We start from the raw sequence: 23,912 nt of genomic DNA, 5'->3' as shown, positions 1-23,912 counted from the left end.
ATTGACCACAAGTTCTCAATGGGATTAAGGTCTGGGGAGTTTCCTTGCCATGGACCCAAAATATCGATGTTTTGTTCCCCGAGCCACTTAGTTATCACTTTTGCCTTATGGCAATTTCCAGCTCCATCATGCTGGAAAAGGCATTGTTCGTCACCAAACTGTTCCTGGATGGTTGGGAGAAGTTGCTCTCGGAGTATGTGTTGGTACCATTCTTTATTCATGGCTGTGTTCTTAGGCAAAATTGTGAGTGAGCCCACTCCCTTGGCTGAGATGCAACCCCACACATGAATGGTCTCAGGATGCTTTACTGTTGGCATGACACAGGACTGATGGTAGCGCTCACCTTGTTTTCTCCGGACAAGGTTTTCTCCGGATGCCCCAAACAATCGGAAAGGGGATTCATCAGAGAAAATGACTTTACCCCAGTCCTCAGCAGTCCAATCCCTGTACCTTTTGCAGAATATCAGTCTGTCCCTGATGTTTTTCCTGGAGAGAAGTGGCTTCTTTGCTGCCCTTCTTGACTCCAGGCCATCGTCCAAAAGTCTTCGCCTCACTGTGCGTACAGATGCACTCACACCTGCCTGCTGCCATTCCTGACCAGGCTTTGTACTGGTGGTGCCCCGATTCCCGCAGCTGAATCAACTTTAGGAGACGGGTCCTGGTGCTTGCTGGACTTTCTTGGGCGCCCTGAAGCCTTCTTCACAACAATTGAACCGCTCTCCTTGAAGTTCTTGATGATCCGATAAATGGTTGATTTAGGTGCAATCTTACTTGCAGCAATATCCTTGCCTGTGAAGCCCTTTTTGTGCAAATCAATGATGACGGCACGTGTTTCCTTGCAGGTAACCACGGTTGACAGAGGAAGAACACCCTCCACCCTCCTTTTGAAGCTTCCAGTCTGTTATTCGAACTCAATCAGCATGACAGAGCGATCTCCAGCCTTGTCCTCGTCAACACTCACACCTGTGTTAACGAGAGAATCACTGACATGATGTCAGCTGGTCCTTTTGTGGCAGGGCTGAAATGCAGTGGAAATGTTTTTGGGGGATTCAGTTAATTTGCATGGCAAAGAGGGACTTTGCAATTAATTGCAACTCATCTGATCACTCTTCATAACATTCTGGAGTATATGCAAATTGCCATCATACAAACTGAGGCAGCAGACGGTGAAATTTAATATTTGTGTCATTCTCAAAACTTTTGGCCACGACAGTATATACACTGACTGTACAAAACATTAAGACCACCTTCCTAATATTGCGTTGCACCCCCTCCCCTTTTGCCCTCAGAACAGCCTCAATTCGTCAGGGCATGTAGTCTACAAGGTGTCGAAAGCGTTCCATAGGGATGCTGGCCCATGTTGACTCCAATGCTTCCCAGAGTTGTGTCAAGTTGGCTGGATGTGCTTTGGGTGGTGGACCATTCTTGGTACACATGGGAAACTGTTGAGCCTGAAAAAACCCAGCAGCGTTGCAGTTCTTGACACAAACTGGTGCGCCTGACACCTACTACCACACCCCTTTCAAAGGCACTTAAATATTTTGTCTTGCCCATTCACCCTCTGAATGGCACACATGCACATCCATGTCTCCAATTGTCTCAGGGCTTAAAATCCTTCTTTAATCTGTCTCCTCCCCTTCATCTACATTGATTGAAGGGGATATAGCTTTTACCTGGATTCACCTGGTCAGTCTATGTCATGGGAAAGAGCTGGTGTTAATGTTTTGTACACCTGCCCTTGCACTGTAGGACTAATTCACTAATCAACCTTAACCTGCCACTTAATGCTGTTGATCCCACTAACTATGCTAAGCACCACTGTCTTACCAGCAACTGGGACCTACTTTCTACTTTTGGGGGATGTTTTACATGTAGATATGATTTGAATATATCATTTCTAATCATATATGCTTTATATATCATTTGTTTTATTCTGATTTCACCATTGTCCTTTATGTTGCTGCTCATTTTATTTATTTGATCTGTGTTTTTCTTCAGGCTTTGTGTTATTTCATAATGTTCCAGTGGAGGTGGTTGGGCGCTAGGAGAGACGGACTCACAAACACAGACAGACAATCAGACAGACAAAAACAACAAGTGGAACAGACAACTAGCAGGATGGTGTCATGTAAATACAGTGTGGTGGTACACTGCACAGTGAAGGTGAGCTATAGGCCCAGTAGAGGAGCCGGCCATCCAATCAGCAGGAGGTCTGGTGGTGAGACCCTGAAAGCCTCTCTGTAGATGAATAATGCAGAGCAGAGGGGCCGAGATAAGACGGCCATTAACCTACATCTGCCCCCCGCCCCACACACACACATGCACAAACGAACAAACACACACACGCACAATTAATCCAGAACACTGTCCACCCCCAACACACACACCAACAAATCCAGACTCTATACTAGATAACACTAGGCTCTCTCCTCCAGCACCACTTTCATCACCATCTACAGAGGAGTCTGTCCAAGGAATTTAGAGTGGGTTACTGGAGTAGGTGTTCAGGTAAGGCCATAGTGAGGTATATGTTAGTGCCCAGACACACTCGACCTAACAGTGCTGAGATCTCATGTATTAAACACACACCTCTGGAAGGCTGTGTTAAATTAATCATCACAGTGTAATTCCCCCAGCACTCCAACTCTGCGTCAGACAGACATATACACACAACACACACATACATACACACACATACTTTGTACATGCAGATACTACTTAACACATTTACAAACATAGAAAAAATGCACAATCACACATGCATCTCCACATGCTAACACGTGAACTTACACAATACTTTCAATTTACACAAATAGGTCAAATGCATGCAATACACACACAAACACACGCACGCGCGCACACACACACACACACACTCATTAAAGCGGCAGTTCAAATGTAGGTCAGGTTTGATGTATTCAATTGATGATCTTACACAGGGTCACTGTTGAGACACATTTATCAGACAGCTTCCATGAGATACAGATACACACGGTTACACTTCCATAGGAAAATAAAACACAGGTTTTCATAAACCATTAACCTTCTGTTACCAGGACATATAGTATATCAACATGTTTTGCACATATTTGTACTTATTTCAGTGCTATATATTTTTTAAGAGGAAATAAATACTGTATTAACATTTATTAAACTGGAAGTGCATCTTAAAGGTCTAATGCAGATGTTTTTATCTCGATATCTCGATTTTGGGTAACAATTAAGTACCTTACTATGATTGTTTTCAATTAAAATGTTCAAAAATAAACAAAAATATCTTTCTCAAGCAAGAATTTTGCTAGGACTGTCTGGGGGTGATCTGAGTGGGGAGGGGAAAACTGAAAACTAGCTGTTTGTCACGATCGTCTTGCGGTGAGAGAGAGGACCAAAACGCAGCGTGTGAAAAATACATTCTCTTTATTTAGAGAAGAGAAAAACACGAACGAACACTATAACAAAAATAAACAAAACAACAAACGACCGTGAAGCTACAAACGTAAGTGCAATACAAAAGCTACAAACGTTCTACATAGACAATTACCCACAAACACATAATGCCTATGGCTGCCTTAAATATGGCTCCCAATCAGAGACAAATGAAAGACAGCTGTCTCTGATTGAGAACCACTCAGGCAACCTTAGACTTACCTAGACACATTCACTAACCACAACCCCATACACAAAACCCAACACCCCCTTTACCATATAACCACCCAAGACGAGACAAAACACAAACATTCCCCATGTCACACCCTGACCTAACTAAAATAATAAAGAAAACAAAGAATACTAAGGCCAGGGCGTGACAGTACCCCCCCCCAAAGGTGCGGACTCCGGCCGCACAACCTAACACAGAAGGGGAGGGTCCGGGGTGGGCCTTCCTATGGCGGCAGCTCGGGTGCGGGACGTGACCCCCACTCCACCATTGTCAATACCAGCTTTGGTGTCTCTGGTAGATCCTGGCTGACCGGCGGCTCTGGCAGATCCTGGCTGACCGGCGGCTTTGGCAGATCCTGGCTGGCTGGCGGTAGGATCTGGCTGCTCATGGCTGGCTGGCGACTCTGGCTGCTCATGGCTGGCTGGCGACTCTGGCTGGTCATGGCTGGCTGACGGCTCTGGCTGGTCATGGCTGGCTGACGGCTCTGGCTGGTCATGGCTGGCTGACGGCTCTGGCTGGTCATGGCTGGCTGACGGCTCTGGCTGGTCATGGCTGGCTGACGGCTCTGGCTGGTCATGGCTGGCTGGCGGCTCTGGCTGGTCATGGCTGGCTGGCGGCTCTGGCTGGTCATGGCTGGCGGACGGCTCTGGCTGCTCATGTCTGGCGGACGGCTCTGGCTGCTCATGTCTGGCGGACGGCTCTGGCTGCTCCTGTCTGGCCCGGCGGCTCTGGCTGCTCCTGTCTGGCGGGTGGCTCTGGCTGCTCCTGTCTGGAGGGCGGCTCTGGCTGCTCCTGTCTGGCGGGCGGCTCTGGCTGCTCCTGCCTGGCGGACGGCTCTAGCGGCTCCTGTTTGGCGGACGGCTCTAGCGGCTCCTGACTGACGGACGGCTCTAGCGGCTCAGGACAGACGGGCGGCTTTGAAGGCTCAGGACAGACGGGCGGCTTTGAAGGCTCAGGACAGACGGGCAGTTCAGGCGGCTCTGGGCAGACGGGCAGCGCAGGCGGCGCTTGGCAGACGGACAGCTCAGACGGGGTTGGGCAGGCGGGCAGTGCAGGCGACGCTGGGCAGACGGAAAGCGCAGACGGCTCTGGGCAGGCAGGCAGCTCAGATAGCGCTGGGCAGACGGCAGACTCTGGCCGGCTGAGGCGCACAGTAGGCCTGGTGCGTGGTACCGGAACTGGAGGTACCGGGCTAAGGACACGCACCTTAAGGCTAGTGCGGGGAGCAGCAACAGGACGCACAGGACTCTGGAGACGCACAGGAGGCTTGGTGCGTGGTGTTGGCACTGGTGGTACTGGGCTGGGGCGGGGAGGTGGCGCCGGATATACCTGACCGTGCAGGCGTACTGGCTCCCTTGAGCACTGAGCCTGCCCAACCTTACCTGGTTGTATGCTCCCCGTAGCCCGACCAGTGCGGGGAGGTGGAATAACCCGCACTGGGCTGTGATGGCGAACCGGGGACACCATGCGTAAGGCTGGTGCCATGTATGCCGGCCCGAGGAGACGCACTGGAGACCAGACGCGTTGAGCCGGCTTCATGGCACCTGGCTCAATGCTCAATCTAGCCCTGCCAGTGCGGGGAGGTGGAATAACCCGCACCGTGCTAAGCACACGTACAGGAGACACCGTGCGCTTTACCGCATAACACGGTGTCTGCCCGTACTCTCGCTCTCCACGGTAAGATCGGGAAGTTGGCGCAGGTCTCCAAACTGACTTCGCCACACTACCCTTTAGCCCCCCCCAATACATTTTTGGGCTTGACTCACAGGCTTCCAGCCTCGCCTCCGTGCTGCCTCCTCATACCACCGCCTCTCGGCTTTAGCTGCCTCCAGCTCTTCACGAGGGCGGCGATATTCTCCAGGTTGTGCCCAGGGTCCTTTACCGTCCAGTATTTCGTCCCATGTCCAGAAATCCTGCGATCGCTGCTGCTGCTTTTTCCCACGCTGCTTGGTCCTTTGTTGGTGGGTGATTCTGTAACGTTTGTTCTCCTCCTCATCTGAGGAGGAGCATGGATCGGACCAAAACGCAGATTGTGTGGAATACATGATGAATTTATTTAGACAAGACGAACACGAAGCACACTTGAAAAATTACAAAACAATAAACGACGTAGACCGACCTGAACATGAGAACTTACAGAACACGAAGAACGCACGAACAGGAACAGACTAAACAAACGAAACAGTCCCGTGTGGTACATACACTGACACGGAAGAAATTCACCCACAAACAAACGGTGTGAACAGCCTACCTTAATATGGTTCTCAATCAGAGGAAACGTAAAAACCTGCCCCTAATTGAGAACCATATCAGGCTAATTAACAATGAACCCAACATAGAAACATATAACATAGAAAGCCCACCCCAACTCACGCCCTGATCATACTAAATAAATACAAAACAAGGGAAAACAGGTCAGGAACGTGACAATGTGGCTGGGGGTAATAGCGTTTCTTTCACATGACCCATCAATTTAGACAAGTGTGTCTGGGTAAGCATCATCTAATATTTATACAATATTTTTATCGGGACATGTTCTATTTTAGATATTTCTACTATGCAAATATGTAAGTTACCATTTAACTGTACCATTTACACCTTCTGTATCCTGTGCATGTGACAAATAAACTTAGATTTGATTTGATATATTGTGTGTTTACCGGAGACGGTAATGTGAAGAACAACATGACCTGCACCAACGTCAGATTAGGATATAGGCCAAGGACTAGATAAAGTGTATTTTTACTACTACTTTTTGCTACTACTTTCACCACTTTTAGTCTTGAAGTCTTTGGTTGTTTACTACACTACCTTACTCACTCTGTTTAGCACATGGCCTCACATGTGAATCCTTAAAGAGATGGGTGGGGCTAAGGCTTAAGAGGTTGTGAATGATGCTGAATGGGTGTAGACAAAGAAATACATTCAAGGGCCATTTTCTCAAAAGTGAGGTTACAAGTTGATCAACTTTCAAAGCAGAATTACTTTCCCATTCTTCCTTAACTGCAGTGTATGATATACCATTATGTAGTCTGTAATTTTATCCAATAAAAAAATAAAATAAAAAACTATTTTTTTTGTTGCTACATAACACTTTATGGATCACATTTATAAAACGCAGGAAAACCACATTTTTGATTGCACTGGGCCTTTAAAGTTTTTTTCTATTGGAATATATGTGTACACTCCGATATGCAATATAAAATATGTTTTTATAGGCTACTTGCTGAAATATCCAGAGCCAAGAGCCTCTTGTGAGTGTATTATGTGGTTGTTGTGCTATACATGATGGATTGATTGCTGTAGTGTTTTTACGTCATATCCAAGAGGCATATAGTTACAGTAAACTATGATATAGGCCCTCATGTGAACCATTTCAATTTTTGAGCCTGTTTCTCATGCTGAGGTCTATAAAGCACTAAAGGCAATGGAGACTAAAAAGTCTGCAGGTCCAGACAACCTAGATCCCCTACCTCTTAAAGATAGCAGCTGATATTATTACTGAACCTGTGGCTCACATTTTCAACTGAGTCTCTTGACCAATTCCATACCCAGCATTTGGAAATCAGCTTATGTCCTCCCACTGCTGAAGGGTGGAGATCCCTCAGATGCCAATAACTATCGTCCTATCTCTAAACTCCCTATCCTGGCCAAAGTCTATGAATCCCTAGTGAACTCACAGAACTCACAGTTAAAAAAACGTCTTAGTTGAACAGAACATACTGAGCGTGGTTCAGTCTGGCTTTGGATCTGGGCACAGCACCACAACTGCAGCTACGGCAGTGGAAAACAACATCATTAATGCACTAGATAAAAAGCAACATTGTGCTGCTCTGTTTGTTGAGTGTAAGTGCTTGTTTTATGCTGGATCATGTTGTTGTATTGTATTGTTGTATGTTTTAATTCTGTAATTTATTGATTGTTGCTGCCTTCTTGGCCAGGGGTCTCCCTCGAAAAAGGGGCTCTGGGTGTCAATGGCCTTTTCCTGGTTAAATAACGTAGGTTTTTTTTTAAATACAAAACTATTGAGGTTCACTCGTTGACAATAAACACAAATGGAACTGTATATTGGTAGTCACTAAAGTGAATGCATTTTTCTCATGTCCACCCTCTCTGTCCTTCCTCCCCCTCTCTAGAGTGTGTGTTTGGGTTTTGTAGAAGCCCATCCACACACTCTGTCCACACACAGGCCATGAGCGCTGCATGGACATAACACACACACACACACACACACACACACACACACACACACACACACACACACACACACACACACACACACACACACACACACACACACACACACACACAACACACACAACACACACACACACACACACACACACACACACACACACACACACATACATACACACACACACACACACAGTGGCTGAAAGAGTGCAATTCAAAGCCCTCAATGACACTCAGACTGGATTGTCAAAATGTCATCAATCCACGCCTATGTGTGTATTAATGTGGCCATTCAACATTAAACACATCAGGGAACCTACAGTGTGCACCACCACACTTACAGCCATTCATTTACAAGACAAACAATGGATGGCAAATAGTATTGGGAGGAAACTTGTGTTTTTTGCCTGTCTCTCTTTCTCTTCCCTTTTCATTATTCTTCCTCCCTCCACTCTACTCCATTTTCCTTCCTTTTCCTTCTCTCTCGTCACCTTTGCTTGTATTGAGTGGGAAGCTGGTTTCCTAGTGGCATATGAGAAGGTGAATGTGGTTTTTTATTCAAAATAGAAAAGCACTGACAGAGAAAGAGAGAGAGAGAAATCTCTATTTTTAAATGGAGGGGGCGTTTTGTTAGGAATCTGATATGCTGTTGACTGCAGCTAGGTCCTGTTCTGTCAGGTACAGAGAGGGCTGGATTCAGAGCCTGTCATTTCATTGCAGTGTAAATGAAATTGTATCCTACCTTCTATCTCCATTAGTCTTCATCCCTTCATCCTTCTCTCTCTCCCCCTATTCAATTCATTCATTTGTCCACCAACCCCCTCCTCATCTCCTTTCTCTATCTCTCCCCCTCTCCCCCTCTCCTCTCATTCCTACGTACGCTTTTTTGTCTCCTCCTCCTATCCCTCCGCCCTTAATTTCCTTAGTGTACATGAGATCGATAGATCACTTCCTGTGTTCAGCGGGGTTAGAGGTGGATTTAGAGAGCAACATGCTCGGGTTACCCTGCTGGAGGGCCCCGGGGTGGCTGATTTGGGGGGGGGGTCAGGGGACCAGAGGGGTGACAGTGACAGGACACTTTACTGGTCACTCTACATCACTGCCGGTTAGCACTGAACATGTCTGAAGTGGACGTGGAACTCAAGTTCCTTACTGGGTTCAATCTCAGCATCTCCCCTCATTTTGACAACACTGATAGACATGATGCCATTTTAAACCGTTTAGTACACTCCACATGTCCATAACCCCAACAGCCCTTAAACCCCATGTCCAATAAATGTTCTGCTGCTGTCAGTCTGTCTGTCTAAGGAAGAGCGCCCAGCAAGCCAGAGGAGATCAATATAGTTAGCTAGGTCACCGGTGATAGAAGTCAGTATTCAACGTCCATCCATGTCTGAGGATGTCAGGAAATGATGTGGAAACCGGCCACTAGGAGCATCAGTGAGCAGTGTTACCTTCAAATAGGTTTCGGAAGCATCTGCCTCTGATTCCAAAGGTCGCAAGTTCAAATCCAGCAATCGAAAGTTGTTTTTGAGATTTTTGTTTAAAGCCTATCCCAAACCTTAACCCTTACCTTAACCAATTAGCGTTAATTCCTAACCTTAAAAATGTGGAGTTGGTGTCTAAACTTAACCTTAAACACTTAGAAATTTGACATTTGGAACAACTTCGAAATTTGACTTTTGAGAAACATGGAGTCACCCCCTCAGTCCAGCCAGCCCACCCCAGCAGCGGAGCAGCTCTCTGTCTGTTTAATGGTGTTAGGTCAGGACCTGACCCCACTTAAGCTTTTACCTACACCCCCCAGCCCCAAACGACTCCCCGCGGCCCACCGACCTGCTCTGTGCCTCCCTCCCTTCTCCAGGCTAAATAGCATTTATAATGATCTGACCCTGGACCTCACGTTAAAAGTGAGCATACCCCCAGCCCCCCCCCAGCACATGCCCACTCTAATCTCATGGCTGAAAACCATAATTCGCTAATTACTGTAGTATCTGGTGTTTGATTGAGATACAGAACGAGGAAAAGTTCATTACTCTCAGATTTTGTCAGGCCTAGAGTGTGTTTCTGCGGGGTTCAGAGAGGTGTGTATGTGGGCCGCCTGACGTCACTGTCTCTGGTAAGTCATGTACATCCCCTAACTGCCTGTCGTCTACCAGGCTGTTTGCACTGCAGGTCAACCTGATTAGACCAGCCGTGCTCGGAGGATCACTTCTCTCAGTCAGAGAAAATCCATACATAAGTCTCTTTTTACACTGCCCAGAACATTGGGGTCCAATCAGATCCAAGATGGACGCCTCTCCAGTCTCAACAATGCATTGAAGTGCAGCCACTACTGTACAATGCGTCACGGCTCTTCCTGAGGACGGCGGTGGAGAGGGAGGCATAATGGTGGCACATCATTTGAGCACCCACAGGGGAGAGAGAAGCCTGTTTGCGGAGAAACCACTCAACACATTAGCGGTGGAGAATGAAAGAGCTCCTCTGTAGAGCGCTATAGTGTCCTCGCTCCGCTTGAACCTCAAGTAGCAGAGAGAAGCCACGGCAGCCCAGTAAAGAAAGGCTGGACGAAAGAGATCCGGTGTTATGAGATTGTAAAGTTTAGTTGGAATTCTCAAACCACCAGGAGGCAAGGCTCACCTTTAGTCATAAACTAAGACCCCTATAGAGGTTTTCCTGGTCAGATGTCGTGGTGAGGAACAACTCCTGGCCCTAGTCAATATGAATTAGGGTAAATCATCCCACTACGAGATAGTTAACTTGCTAACCACTGCTCCACTAGGCTTAACCTTCGTGAGGGAGATCATAACTACCTCGTTATTACCTTGGTAAGGGTCGCTACAATACTTTTCATGAGTGCTGCTGTCATGTGCCAGGGGTTATGTTGTTTCCTTCCAACACAATGCATCTACTATTTTCGACGGACATGTGCTTTGACTTGCAGGAACATACCAGTCATGTTTCACCACAATCCGATGATCAGGGTGCACGCATGGAAGCATACACCCACACTATCACACACACACACACACATACTAGCACGCAGACATACAAACACACACACACACACAACCTTATAAGTCTGCTGAGAGACAATCCCTCTTTGTTTCTCTGTCCTTTTCCACAGCCTCCTCCTTCTTAGGAATGCACCACTGCCATGTCTCTACTGCTCCAAAAACAACACTGTGGTGTGTGTGTGTGTGCGTGTGCATGAGTGTAGGTGCGTGTGTGTGTGTGTGTGCATGTGTTCGTGTTCAGAGATTGAGACTGTGTGTATGAGAATAAGAGCTTCATTGTTTATTTTGGGATGGAAGTGGAAACCAGAGAAGAAACAGAGTTTGGTCCACAGAGAAGTGATGGACAACAAAGGAATTGTTGAGGCTCAGCGTCAGACCATCGTTCTCTCTCCCCATTCGCAAAGCACTCTATCGACGCACCTTCTCTCACCATGGCCTGAACTACTGTTGTACGTTCATTGCCCCTGAGGGGATACACACATGCAATTTGAATACATTTTTTGAAGATAGGTTTGGTCCTCAACTTCCACTATTTTTAAGAGGTCATTCGCAATTGCCAAATCCATTTATAGACTTTCAAATTCATGATATATAGCCATTGATCTTGAGGAATTTGCCTGTAAATGCCGCATGAGCTTAGTTCAACTGTCTGATCTGGCTTCCATAGCTGTCTATGCATTTCTCCAGCCCCATCCCTTAGATGTTTACGGGAGGGGGGAAATTGCCTTGCAATGAAGAGTGTTGGGCCAGTAACTGAGAGGTTGCTGGTTCGAATACCCGAGTGGACTAGGTGAATAATCTGTCTGTGCCATTGAGCAAGGCACTTAACCCTAATGGCTCCTATAAATCCCTCTGGATAAGCGCGTCAGCTGAATGTAAAACGTTAAAATGTTTACTGAAACAGTGGCGGGGTGTACGTTTTGTTGTTGTTTGAAACACAGATTTCCCTTTTAAAGACCCTTTTTCTGTTGGTGGATCAGAGGAGACCGATGAAATCCTAGACAGTAACAATACAAAATCCACTCAAAATGTACTATTTAACAATATTTGAATATTACCTGTTGTAAAATTGCATATAAAATGTGTTATACCCATATTGCGTGCTTTGGATATGGGCTTTGACAATGAACAAGGACGGGTGTGGTGATTGGTATGTAATTAAGCTTTGTGCTTTTTGCTAAGACAAAAACATGCCTCCCCTTCCATTTGTTTCTTTCCTTCTTCCACATTCATTTTCCTCAAACACCTCTTCTCTTCTCTTCATCTCTCTCCTCTCTTTTACCTTTTCTCTCACACTGAATTCCACTCCCCTCGCTTTCTCCCCTCTCTCAGGTGCATCGTCTGTGATCAGCAACGATGACGACTCAGCCTCTCCTCTCCACCACGTGTCCAACGGCAGTAACACTCCGTCCTCCTCTGAGATGGGCCCAGACGCCGTCATCATCGGCATGACCAAGATCCCCGTCATCGAGAACCCTCAGTACTTCCGCAGCAACAGCATGCTCAAATCAGACACCTGTGAGTAGAACAACAAGACCATGGCTTACACACACACACACACACACACGCACAGCGACAAGTATGCAATACACATATGAATGGCTTTCTTTTGCCACCAGTTCATTTTAACTGGTAACAACATGTTCTGAGCTGACATAGCCTACTATGCTGCAGCGAAGAAGAGTAACGTGCGGACTAGGAGATCTCAGGGGATCTGAGTGCTGACGTCCCCATGAATCTGTTACACCAACACATATTGTAGACGCCATCTAAGAACCCATACCTGAATGTGCGTATGCATAGGTTGCCATAGCAACAACCTCTCCGCTGCTATGGAACCGGCCTTGGAGCTGCTGATAAAATGTGTTGAGTGGGACAGGATGCGTTCTCTCTGTGTGTGTGTGTGTGTGTGTGTGTGTGTGTGTGTGTGTGTGTGTGTGTGTGTGTGTGTGTGTGTGTGTGTGTGTGTGTGTGTGTGTGTGTGTGTGTGTGTGTGTGTGTGTGTGTGCGTGCGTGCGTGCGTGCGTGCGTGCGTGCGTGCGTGCGTGCGTGCGTGCGTGCGTGCGTGCGTGCGTGTACAGTACCAGTCAAAAGTTTGGACACACCTAGTAACCAAAAAGGTGTTATGTTATATTTTACATTCTTCAAAGTAGCAACCCTTTGCCTTGATGACAGTTTTGCACACTCTTGGCATTCTCACAACCAGCTTCACCTGGAATGATTTTCCAACAGTGTTGAAGGAGTTTCCACATATGCTGATTACTTGTTGGCTGTTTTTCCTTCACTCTGTGGTCCAAATCTCAAATCATCTCAATTGAGTTGAGGTTGGGTGATTGTGGAGGCCAGGTCATCTGATGCAGCTCTCCATCACTCTCCTTCTTGGTCAAATAGCCCTTACACAGCCTGGAAGTGTGTTGGGTCATTGTCCTGTTGAAAAACAAATTATAGTCCCAATAAGCACAAACCAGATGGGATGGCGTATGGCTGCAGAATGCTGTGGTAGCCATGCTGGTTAAGTGTGCCTTGAATTCTAAATAAATCACAGACAGTGTCACACGCAAAGGACCCCCACACCATCACACCTCCTCCTACATGCTTCACAGTGGGAACCACACATGCAGAGATCATCCGTTCAACTACTCTGCATCTCACAAAGACACAGCAGTTGGAACCAAAATTCTCGAATTTGGACTCATCAGACCAAAGGACAGATTTCCACCAGTCTAATGTCCATTGCTCATGTTTCTTGGCCCAAGCAAGTCTCTTCTTCTTATTGGTGTCCTTTAGTAGTGGTTTCTTTGCAGCAATTCGACCATGAAGGCCTGATTCACACAGTCTCCTCTGAACAGTTGATGTTGAGATGTGTCTGTTACTTGAACTCTGTGAAGCATTTATTTGGTCTGAAATTTCTGAGGCTGGTAACTTTAATGAACTTATCCTCTGCAGCAGAGGTAACTCTGGGTCTTACATTCCTGTGGCGGTCCTCATGAGAGCCAGTTTCATCATAGCGCTTGATAGTTTTAGCTACTGCACTTGAAGAAACTTTCTTGACATTTTCAGCATTGACTGACCTTCATGTCTTAAATGAATGATGGACTGTCATCTCTCTATGCTTATTTGGGCTGATCTTGCCGTCATAGGGACTTGGTATTTAGGGCTATCTTCTAAATAGGGCTATCATCTGTCTATCACCCCTACCTTGTCACAACACAACTAATTGGCTCAAACACATTAAGAAGGAAAGAAATTCTACAAATTAACTTTTTACATGGCACACCTGTTAATTAAAATGCATTCCATGTGACTATCTCATAAAGCTGATTGAGAGGATACCGAGAGTGTGCAAAGCTGTCATCAAGGCAAAGGGGGGTTACTTTGAAGAATCTCAAATATAATATATATTGTGATTTGTTTTTGGTTACTACATGATTCTATATGTGTAATTTCATAGTTTTGATGTCTTCACTATTATTCTACGATGTAGAAAATATTACGAATAAAGAAAAACCCTTGAATGAGTAGGTGTTCTAAAACCTTTGACTGGTATTGTATGTGCATATCTGTCTCCGGCTTCTTCTCCTGTCTGGGCCAATGGAGAGAAGGTTGTGATCTGACTGGTCTCTGCAGCCCAAAAAAATGGATTCGTAAAATGTCAGTCAATGATGCTCAATACTGTACAACTCAGTGTTTGTGTGTGTGCGTGTACGGGAGCATGTGTGTGTATAAATGTAGTATTCACTTTGATGAGGAAGAGATTAACAGTGTAGGTCAGGTATTCTGTCAGGGGAGTGGGTGTGACTCTAATATCTTAGAAAAAGATCAATGGCCTCCATTAGTTTTGTCCACTCCATTAGAGTAGTCAGAGCTCATTAAGAACATGAGACACACACACACACACCCCAGCTGATAGACACACTCACAGATGCACTGTCAACTTGCATGTCTTGCAACTGAAGTACTAAAGGCCGACACAACAGAGGTTTCCTCCTTTCTTAGTGCAGTCTACTCTTCTTTCAACCCCTGTTTCTTCCTTTTGTTCTCTCCATCCTGGTCTCTGGGTTTAGAAGGATTAACATTGTACTGGAAAATTTGATTCACAAATGTATTTTTACCAGGATGTTTACTTGCAGAAGGGCTCTCCTCCTGTGGAAATGATCCCGTTCACCCATGACATCAGAACACAGGGACTAAAGTCTAAAGCCAACCACTATTCTACCCTCCAGAAGTGAGGCTTCGGAAATGAACAGCTACTTAGCTGAAACTAGAGAGGATGACAGACAGTGGAAGGGGGGTGGACTTGGATAGGGAACATGTCTCTTCTTGACATGTATATTTTACGTACTTACAAAGAATGATAAAAGAGTACATGTGTAGAGTTAGGTTGTGTAAATGAAGACTTACTGTACATGAATTGGCGGTAATGGTGGAATTGTATGGTTGTAATGGTAAAAATATCTGAGTTTTAACTTGGAAGTATTTGTGTAACCATGCTATTATTGTTGCGAAAGAAGAGAATTAGTGAGCAATGGTAACGAGTTGTGGCTTTTGTGGATAAATGTTCTGGGAACTGTGGGAACTTACATGTAATTAATTCCCTGAGCTGTTGTTTTGGCAGATGTGATGTCATCAGGTTCACATGTTTTGTCAGATGTGATGTCATCAGGTTCACACACACACAAAGCTGCGCTCAGGTCTTCAGTCTGTATGTGCTAGTCTAATGGCCTAGGCTCTCTGTCTCCCTCTCTCTGTCTTTTTACATAATATTGGGTTATGCCTCTCAGTAAGTTAGTGCAGATCGATGCAGCTTCAAAGTCTAGCCCGCTGTAATGCAATAGCTCGAGTGGTGAGCTTTTCTTCAAATGCATTTCTTAATCAGATCAGAAATAAATCTTGATGGTTTATGTCCGGGTCCACGGTTTCTCTCTCTGAAGACAGTAACCTGCTGATGAATATGTTTTGGTGTTCTCCACTGTCCTCGTGCTGTAGATGGAGGCCTGGGTTGAGTTAAGTGGGCGCAGAGCATCTACAGTATCTGGCTGCATGAAAACCGCTCTGGGAGAAAGCACTGGGAAAAGCCTGCTATGTTATTACCACCAGACTGATCTCAGTGTTAGTTCAGTCAAAAATCGTTGTTTCAAATAGACCTTCAAACATCAATTTCTGACGATTCCCACCTGACAGCTATTACACATGCTGAGAGACAGAGCTGAGCTAACACTGTACAACGCAATGATACAAATTGCTATCATCACAATAAAAAGACAGAATACAAAACGAATAGTAAAACTCCCTTTCAATTGAAAATTAGACAAAACACCTCACCACAATGTACAGTACCAGTCAAAAGTTTGGACACACCTACTCATTCAAGGGTTTTTCTATTTTGACTATTTTCTACATTGTAGAATAATAGTGAAGACATAAAAACTATGAAATAACACATATGGAATTGTGTAGTAACCAAAAAAGTGTTAAACAGATCAAAATATATTTTAGATTTTTATTCTTCAAAGTAGCCACCCTTTGCCTTGATGACAGCTTTGCACACTCAATCACTGACAGTGTCTCCAGCAAAGCACCCCCACACCATCACACCTCCTCCTCCATGCTTCATGGTGGGATCCACACATGCGGAGATCATCCGTTCAACTACTCTGCGTCTCACAAAGACACAGCGGTTGGAACCAAAAATCTCAAATTTTGACTCATCAGAACAAAGGACAGATTTCCACCGGTCTAATGTCCATTGCTCGTGTTTCTTGGCTCAAGCAAGTCTCTTCTTCTTATTGGTGTCCTTTAGTAGTGGTTTCTTTGCAGCAATTCAACCATGAAGGCTTTTTTCACACAGTCTCTGAACAGTTGATGTTGAGATGTCTGTTACTTGAACTCTGTGAAGCATTTATTTGGGCTGCCATTTCTGAGGCTGGTAACTCTAATGAACGTATCCTCTGCAGCAAAGCTAACTCTGGGTCTTTCATTCCTGTGGCGGTCCTCCTGAGAGCCAGTTTCATCATAGCGCTTGATGGTTTTTCAAAGTTCTTGAAATGTTCCATATTGACTGACCTTCATGTCTTAAAGTAATTATGGACTGTCATTTCTCTTTGCTTATTTGAGCTGTTAATGCCATTATATGGACTTGGTCTTTTGCCAAATAGGGCTATCTTCTGTATACCACCACTACCTTGTCACAACACAACTGATTGGCTCAAATGCATTAAGAAGGAAAGAAATTCCACAAATTAACTTTTAACAAGGCCCAGCTGTTAATTAAAATGCATCCTAGGTGACTACCTCATGAAGCTGGTTGAGAGAATGCCAAGAGTGTGCAAAGCTGTCATCAAGGCAAAGGGTGGCTACTTTGAAGAATCTCAAGTAGATAATATATATGTCAGGACCCGGTGCGAGAAACAGTCACTAAATAATCGTCAGAACCCAGAAGATGAGGCAGACACAGCAGTACTAAAGATGGTGGTTTAATTAAAGAACAAAATCTTCAGGCAAAGAAACTAAATCCACAATGTCCAAAAATAAAGCCAAGAGGCACAAAATGGAAATCCTCCAAAATACAAAAGAAACTCCACAAAGAGGTAAAAAACAGCAGGGAAAAAACAAACCTCAAAAGACTACTCAAAATATACACAAGAACTAAACCAGAGAACCTCTGGAAAATCCAATAAAATAAATATCTGTAAAGAACAAGGCTTGGGCTGAGGCTGGGTGCTAACTTACAAACACTGAGCAAGGAACAGAGGAACACACAGGGTTTAAATACTAACAAGGGAATGACCTACAGGTGCAAACAATAATTAGAGCAAGAAAAACAAAAGGTACAAAAAAGGTGCAATGGGGACATCTAGTGACCAAAACCCAAACAGTCTTGGCCAAAACCTGACAATATATTCATTTGTTCAACACTTTTTTGGTTACTACATGATTCCATATGTGTTATTTCATAGTTTTGATGTCTTCACTATTTTTCTAAATTGTAAAAATAAAGGAAAACCCTTGAAGGACAACCCGTGTGGGTGGGTCCAAACTTTTGAGTGGTACTGTATATAAATAAAATAAAATAGTAGCTAGATCATTCGGTGCAACAAATGATGGCTCCCAGACCCCTTATCCAACCATAAGCCATCTCTTGTCATCTATGATACATCCAGTTTAGGAAGTCACACTGATATCTGTAATAACTAGGTTCTGTCTGTCTTGCAGTTGTCCAGCACATCAAGAGGCACAATATAGTTCTGAAGAGGGAGTTGGGAGAAGGGGCGTTTGGCAAGGTTTTCCTGGCCGAGTGCTATAACCTGTCTCCTGAGCTCGACAAGATCCTGGTGGCTGTCAAGGTAACGCTGCTCTTTACTGTCTATCACAACCTACTGTAGACTACATTGTTTGACCAATTTCCAAATGGACTCCTAACCCCCAACCCCCTAACACTCTTATAGGAAAATCTGCCTGCTTCCACCAAGAATTCCAGCAGTCTAAGTCTGTGGTGAAACGAGATCTTATTGGAGTGTTTTCATAAAAAAATACATGACATGATGGGAAAGAACCCCCCCCCCCCCCCTGACCTCCTGTCCTTTCTGTGTCACAGAAATGTGCTAGCAACCTGCAACCAAGTCACATCTAAGATGATAGATGTGACTTGGCACTTTCCAAGTTGCCGTCTCTACGGTCTAACATACTCATATCCACTAATGGTAGTGGTTTTACAAGAACGTATTGGACAGGCATGCGGCCATATAGGCTAGGCTACCATGTTTATGGAAAAATACGCAAAGGAGCCATTGATCAAGATACTGAACAGTGATATTAGTGATATTAGCTAACGCGTTGGCAGTCTCAAGAAAAGATGCTCGAAGTCACACAGGCGATCAAAGGCACCAATGTCCTGGTCGGTCGTACAATATCATAGGTAAATCACGTTCAGGGGTGAGTTTCCTGAAAGCTATGTGTGAACAAACGTCTTCTGTACGTGTGAATAATCTTCAGAATTCGTCGAAAGAAGCACTTCAATGTTGGGTTGTTAGTGCATGGACGTGCAGTTGCCCAACACTGCCTTGCAGCTCTCAGGGACTGCCATGCAGAGCGCAGTAGAACTATCAGCCCACGGAGAGAAGCGGGAGATTGAACTTCACACAACTTTCTAGAGTTTTCCGTGTTAGTTGACACCACCAACGTTTCCCTTTAGTGTGGCAATTGTGATCAAATCAACACAATATTAGCAACTTTCAATACAACACACCCGCAACTAAACAAACTATGCACAAGATTTTGTTGTGGACAGAACGCATCGGAGTAAGATTCTATTGTGCAAGACTCAGCTTGTACTCTACACAGACCGGTGCGGCATAATAATGGCCGTAACGGATCAAATGGAATGGCATCAAACAGATGGAAACCATGTTTGATCTATTTGATACCATTCCACTGATACCGCTCCAGTCATTCCCACGAGCCCGTTCTCCCCAACTAAGGTGCCACCAACCTCCTGGGATGGATCTGTGCTATTTACTTTGAACTGGACTGTGTTTACAGCTGTGGCCGTGAGTAGATGCACTTATCTTGAGATCAAAGCAAGAGCTGCATGTAGCCACGTGTGCACGTTCTGTTCATATCCTTTGCTAGATAGTGAGTTATTAGCCCAGTTATAGATCATTTGTAGTCAGCAATAGGGGAGTCATTGATTCCCACAAGAGCACAAAACGTGTACATTTCTAGCCATCTTTGAAAAGAGAGTCAGGTAAAGAGCTTTTTTTTCTTAAAGGGTCAGTGATGTATTTTGAGAAGGCTTGAATAAGCTAAGTAGCCAATAGGCAGAGGGTAGCATAATTTGTCTGATTCTCTGTAATAATGGTATGGGAATAATAATGCATTTGATTTTGTAAAGTGGTTTCTTGCATCAAACAACACAAAACATTTTCCGTCACCTCCTTGTCTGAAGGACAAGTGCATTAACAGGTTAATTACAAGCCCTGCATGTTTTTTTTCTTCTCAAACGTCTCATGGAATGTAGGCCTGAATTGAACAGCACACATTGGCAGCTACTGCAGGCTGAATGGTAGAACAGCTATTTCCATGTTAAAATGTTATGGGATACATTTTCTCCATTGTTTTTGATGGTAGGTCACTCTGGTAGGCCTACATTATTATACAATTGCCAGAGTAACCTACTTGGCCACTGTTAAAACTGCAACTTAAAGCGGATACAGCCTCAGTGTTCACAGTAAAGTTTGCGCTCAACAGACTTAGTGACAATGTTTTGGTTGCCCAAGTCCATTTCTGTTCTGATCATAATGATGAGTCCTGTTTCCTGGAATGCATTTTGTTAAAGATGGGGGTGGATGAACCTCTTTTGTCTGGCATCTCAGTATTCTAGCTGGGGGTCAGAACAGAGGGTCAGCCCTTGGCTTCCTTAGCGCTCTCCTGTTCCTATTTGTAAATGGACACTTCAGGTCTCTGTAAGCACAAAACACCCTATGTACTCATATACCCACTTTTTGTAGGACCAAATCAATTATTCATACAGAATCATTTCTATATATTTCTGTAGATATGAATTTAGGCCCATATCGCTTACATTTCATTAAACTCTCTCTCTTCATCCCTCTCTCTCTCTATCTCTCTTGTTCCTTCTCTGTCTCTGTCTCTGTCTCTGTCTCTGTCTCTGTCTCTGTCTCTGTCTCTGTCTCTGTCTCTGTCTCTCTCTCTCTCTCTCTCTCTCTCTCTCTCTCTCTCTCTCTCTCTCTCTCTCTCTCTCTCTCTCTCTCTCTCTCTCTCTCTCTCTCTCTCTCTCTCTCTCTCTCGTATTTGCCTCTGCACTAAAATCGCTATGACAGATTTCATGAAAATAGCAAAGATCAGAACACGAGAACCAATAACACTACTTCTGTAAACAATGACACAGTAATCACTTACAGTATAAAAGTAAACACCATCTCTGCTTGGTCATTGCCAATAAGCTAACATTGTGGGCTATGGTTTTGTTTCTATAACAAATTTTTACTTTAAGAGCCACTTAAGTCTGCACTTGGTGGACTTGAGCCAAAAACATCTTGTGGCAGAATAGTACCCTGTCAGTAAACATCTCTCAAACTCAGTGTGCATGTAGTGAGTTCTGAGGAAACGTAGGTAGTAACCCTTGTGTGTGTGTGTGTGTGTGTGTGTGTGTGTGTGTGTGTGTGTGTGTGTGTGTGTGTGTGTGTGTGTGTGTGTGTGTGTGTGTGTGTGTGTGTGTGTGTGTGTGTGTGTGTGTGTGTGTGTGTGTGTGTGTGTGTGTGTGTGTGTGTGTGTGTGTGTGTGTGTGTGTGTGTGTGTGTGTGTGTGTGTGTGTGTTCAGACCCTGAAAGAGGCCAGTGAGAATGCGAGGAAGGACTTCCATCGAGAGGCCGAGTTGCTGACCAACCTGCAGCACGAGCATATCGTCACCTTCTACGGTGTGTGTGTGGAGAGCGACCCCCTCATCATGGTGTTTGAGTACATGAAGCACGGGGACCTCAACAAGTTCCTCAGGTAAACCATTCTTTGGGCATGTTCAAATTAGGCATATACTGCATAAAAGCCCACTCTATTTTTTCAATAAGATTTTTAATAACACTGCTAGCTTATTTTGGGTTAACTTTTTTTGAACTCCATGTACAGATAGGACAGATGGAAATGTATTTCCTTAGGCATTAATCACGCAAACACATATATTTTTTATTCTGACACGGCATCAGTGAGATCCAAACCTATAATCTTCTGTTCTCTATCGATGGAATTAGTCCACTGCGACACCAGGAGGAAGCTCGCTTGCCATGTTTTTTACGCATGCCAAGCTGTTCATTTTAGTCTATTCAAACAGCCCCCATTTCAAAGTAAACAAGCACTCAGTTAGTGGGCGGCGGGCGCGGCCAACACACCTGAACACGCATAACAAGATAGAGGATAATAACAGTTTTGTTGATGCTGAGAACAGAATGTATATATTCTCTCGTTCTCTGAACATGACTAAAGTTTTTATGGAAAGTTTTCTTAACGTTCTGAGAATGGAATGTGTATGTTTTTAAATAACATTCTTAGAATGTTTTCTGAACGTTACTAAAGTTCCTTGTGGTTGTTATGGAAAGTTTTCTTAATGTTCTCAAGAACAATTTGGAAAATGTCTTTAAATAGAACAATGAGGAAACCTTTATGAAACGTTATGCTGAAGTGCTGAAAGTCCCACAGAAGAACGTTGTTTCTTAACGTTCTATGAACTATTTAAAACATTCCCAATGTCAAACCAGATGGAGAATGCTTCTAGAACATTACCATCATTGAAATATGAATGTAACCATGACTGGACTTTTAGGAAACGTTCGGTTCAAATAATGAAATACCAAGAATATTGTTTATTGTCAAGTTCCTTAATTACTGTAGTGGGCTAAATCAGGGTTACACACACTGTACAGTAGTGATTCTCCTCGACTCATCCCAAACCATCTCAATTGGGTTGAGGTCAGGTGATTGTGGAGGCCAGGTCATCTGATGCAGAACTCCATCACTCTCCTTCTTGGTCAAATAGCCCTTACACAGCCTGGAAGTGTGTTGGGTCATTGTCCTGTTGAAAAACAAATTATAGTCTCACCAGATTGGATGGCGTATGGCTGCAGAATGCTGTGGTAGCCTTGCTGGTTATGTGAGCTTTGAATTCTAAATAAATCACATACAGTGTCACCAGCAAAACACCCCCACAGCATCTCACCTTCTCCTCCATGCTTCATGGTGGGAACTACATATGCGGAGACCATCCGTTCACCTACTCTGCATCTCACAAAGACACAGCAGTTGGAACCAGAAATTTATAATTTGGACTCATCAGACCAAAGGACAGATTTCTACCGGTCTAATGTCCATTGCTTGTGTTTCTTGGCACCAAGCAAGTCTCTTCTTCTTATTGGTGTCCTTTAGTAGTGGTTTCGTTGCAGCAATTCGACCATGAAGGCCTGATTCACACAGTCTCCTCTGAACAGTTGGTGTTGAGATGTGTCACTTGAACTCTGTGAAGCATTTATTTGGGCTGCAATTTCTGAGGCTGGTAACTGTAATGAACTTATCCTCTGCAGCAGAGGTAGCGCTGGGTCTTACTGTGGCAGTCCTCATGAGAGCCAGTTTCATCATACCGCTTGGTTTGGTTTTTGCGGCTGCACTTGAAAAAACGTTCAAAGTTCTTGAAATGTTCCGCATTGACTGACCTTCATGTCTTAAATTAATGATGGACTGTCTCATCTCTTTGCTTATTTGAGCTGTTCTTGCCATAACATGGACTTGGTATTTTACCAAAAAGGATTATCTTCACCTCCCCACCTTTGTCACAACACAATTGATTGGTTCAAACACATTAAGAAGGAAATAAATTCCACAAATTAACTTTTATCAAAGCACACCTGTTAATTGAAATGCATTCCAAGTGACTACCTCATGCAGCTGGTTGAGAGAATGCCAAGAGAGTGCAAAGCTTTCATCAAGGCAAAGGGTGGCTTATTTGAAGAATCTCAAATATAAAATATATTTTGATTTGTTTAAAACTTGTTGGGTTACTACATGATTCTTCCATATGTGTTATTTCATAGTTTTGATGCCTTCACTATAATTCTACAATGTAGAAAATAGTAAAAAATAATGAAAAACCCTTGAATTAGTAGGTGTGTCCAAAATGTTGACTGGTACTGTATATACAGTATATAGACAAATAAATACCTTATTTACATAAATATTCAGTCCCTTTGCAATGAGACTTGAAATTGAGCTGAGGTGCATCTGGTTTCCATTGATCATCATTGAGATGTTTCCACAACTTGATTGGAGTCGACCTGTGGTAAATTCAATTGATTGGACATGTTTTGGAAAGGCACACATCTGTCTATATAAGGTCCCACAGTTGACAGTGCATGTCAGAGCTAAACCCAAGCCATGAGGTCAAAGGAATTGTTCATTGAGCTCCGAGACAGAATTATGTCGAGGCAGGGATATGGGGAACGGTACCAATGAATGCAGCATTGAAGAACACATTGGCCTCTATC

The 23,912-nt window shown here is 44.3% G+C and overlaps 1 protein-coding gene across 3 annotated transcripts in view; it reads left to right on the top strand.

Moving 5' to 3' along the window:
- Positions 1 to 23,912, top strand: part of LOC139545697 (BDNF/NT-3 growth factors receptor-like) — a 92,981-nt gene that overhangs the window by 28,592 nt on the left and 40,477 nt on the right. For all 3 annotated transcript variants that reach the window (XM_071353731.1, XM_071353730.1, XM_071353729.1), the window contains 3 exons: positions 12,202 to 12,387; positions 18,082 to 18,212; positions 21,209 to 21,381. In XM_071353731.1, coding sequence (XP_071209832.1) covers positions 12,202 to 12,387; positions 18,082 to 18,212; positions 21,209 to 21,381 — 490 coding nt within the window. The remainder of the gene's footprint in view (positions 1 to 12,201; positions 12,388 to 18,081; positions 18,213 to 21,208; positions 21,382 to 23,912) is intronic.

Source organism: Salvelinus alpinus, chromosome 19, assembly GCF_045679555.1.
Source record: "Salvelinus alpinus chromosome 19, SLU_Salpinus.1, whole genome shotgun sequence".
NCBI lineage: Eukaryota > Metazoa > Chordata > Actinopteri > Salmoniformes > Salmonidae > Salvelinus > Salvelinus alpinus.
This window is presented reverse-complemented; position numbering and strand designations above follow the sequence as displayed.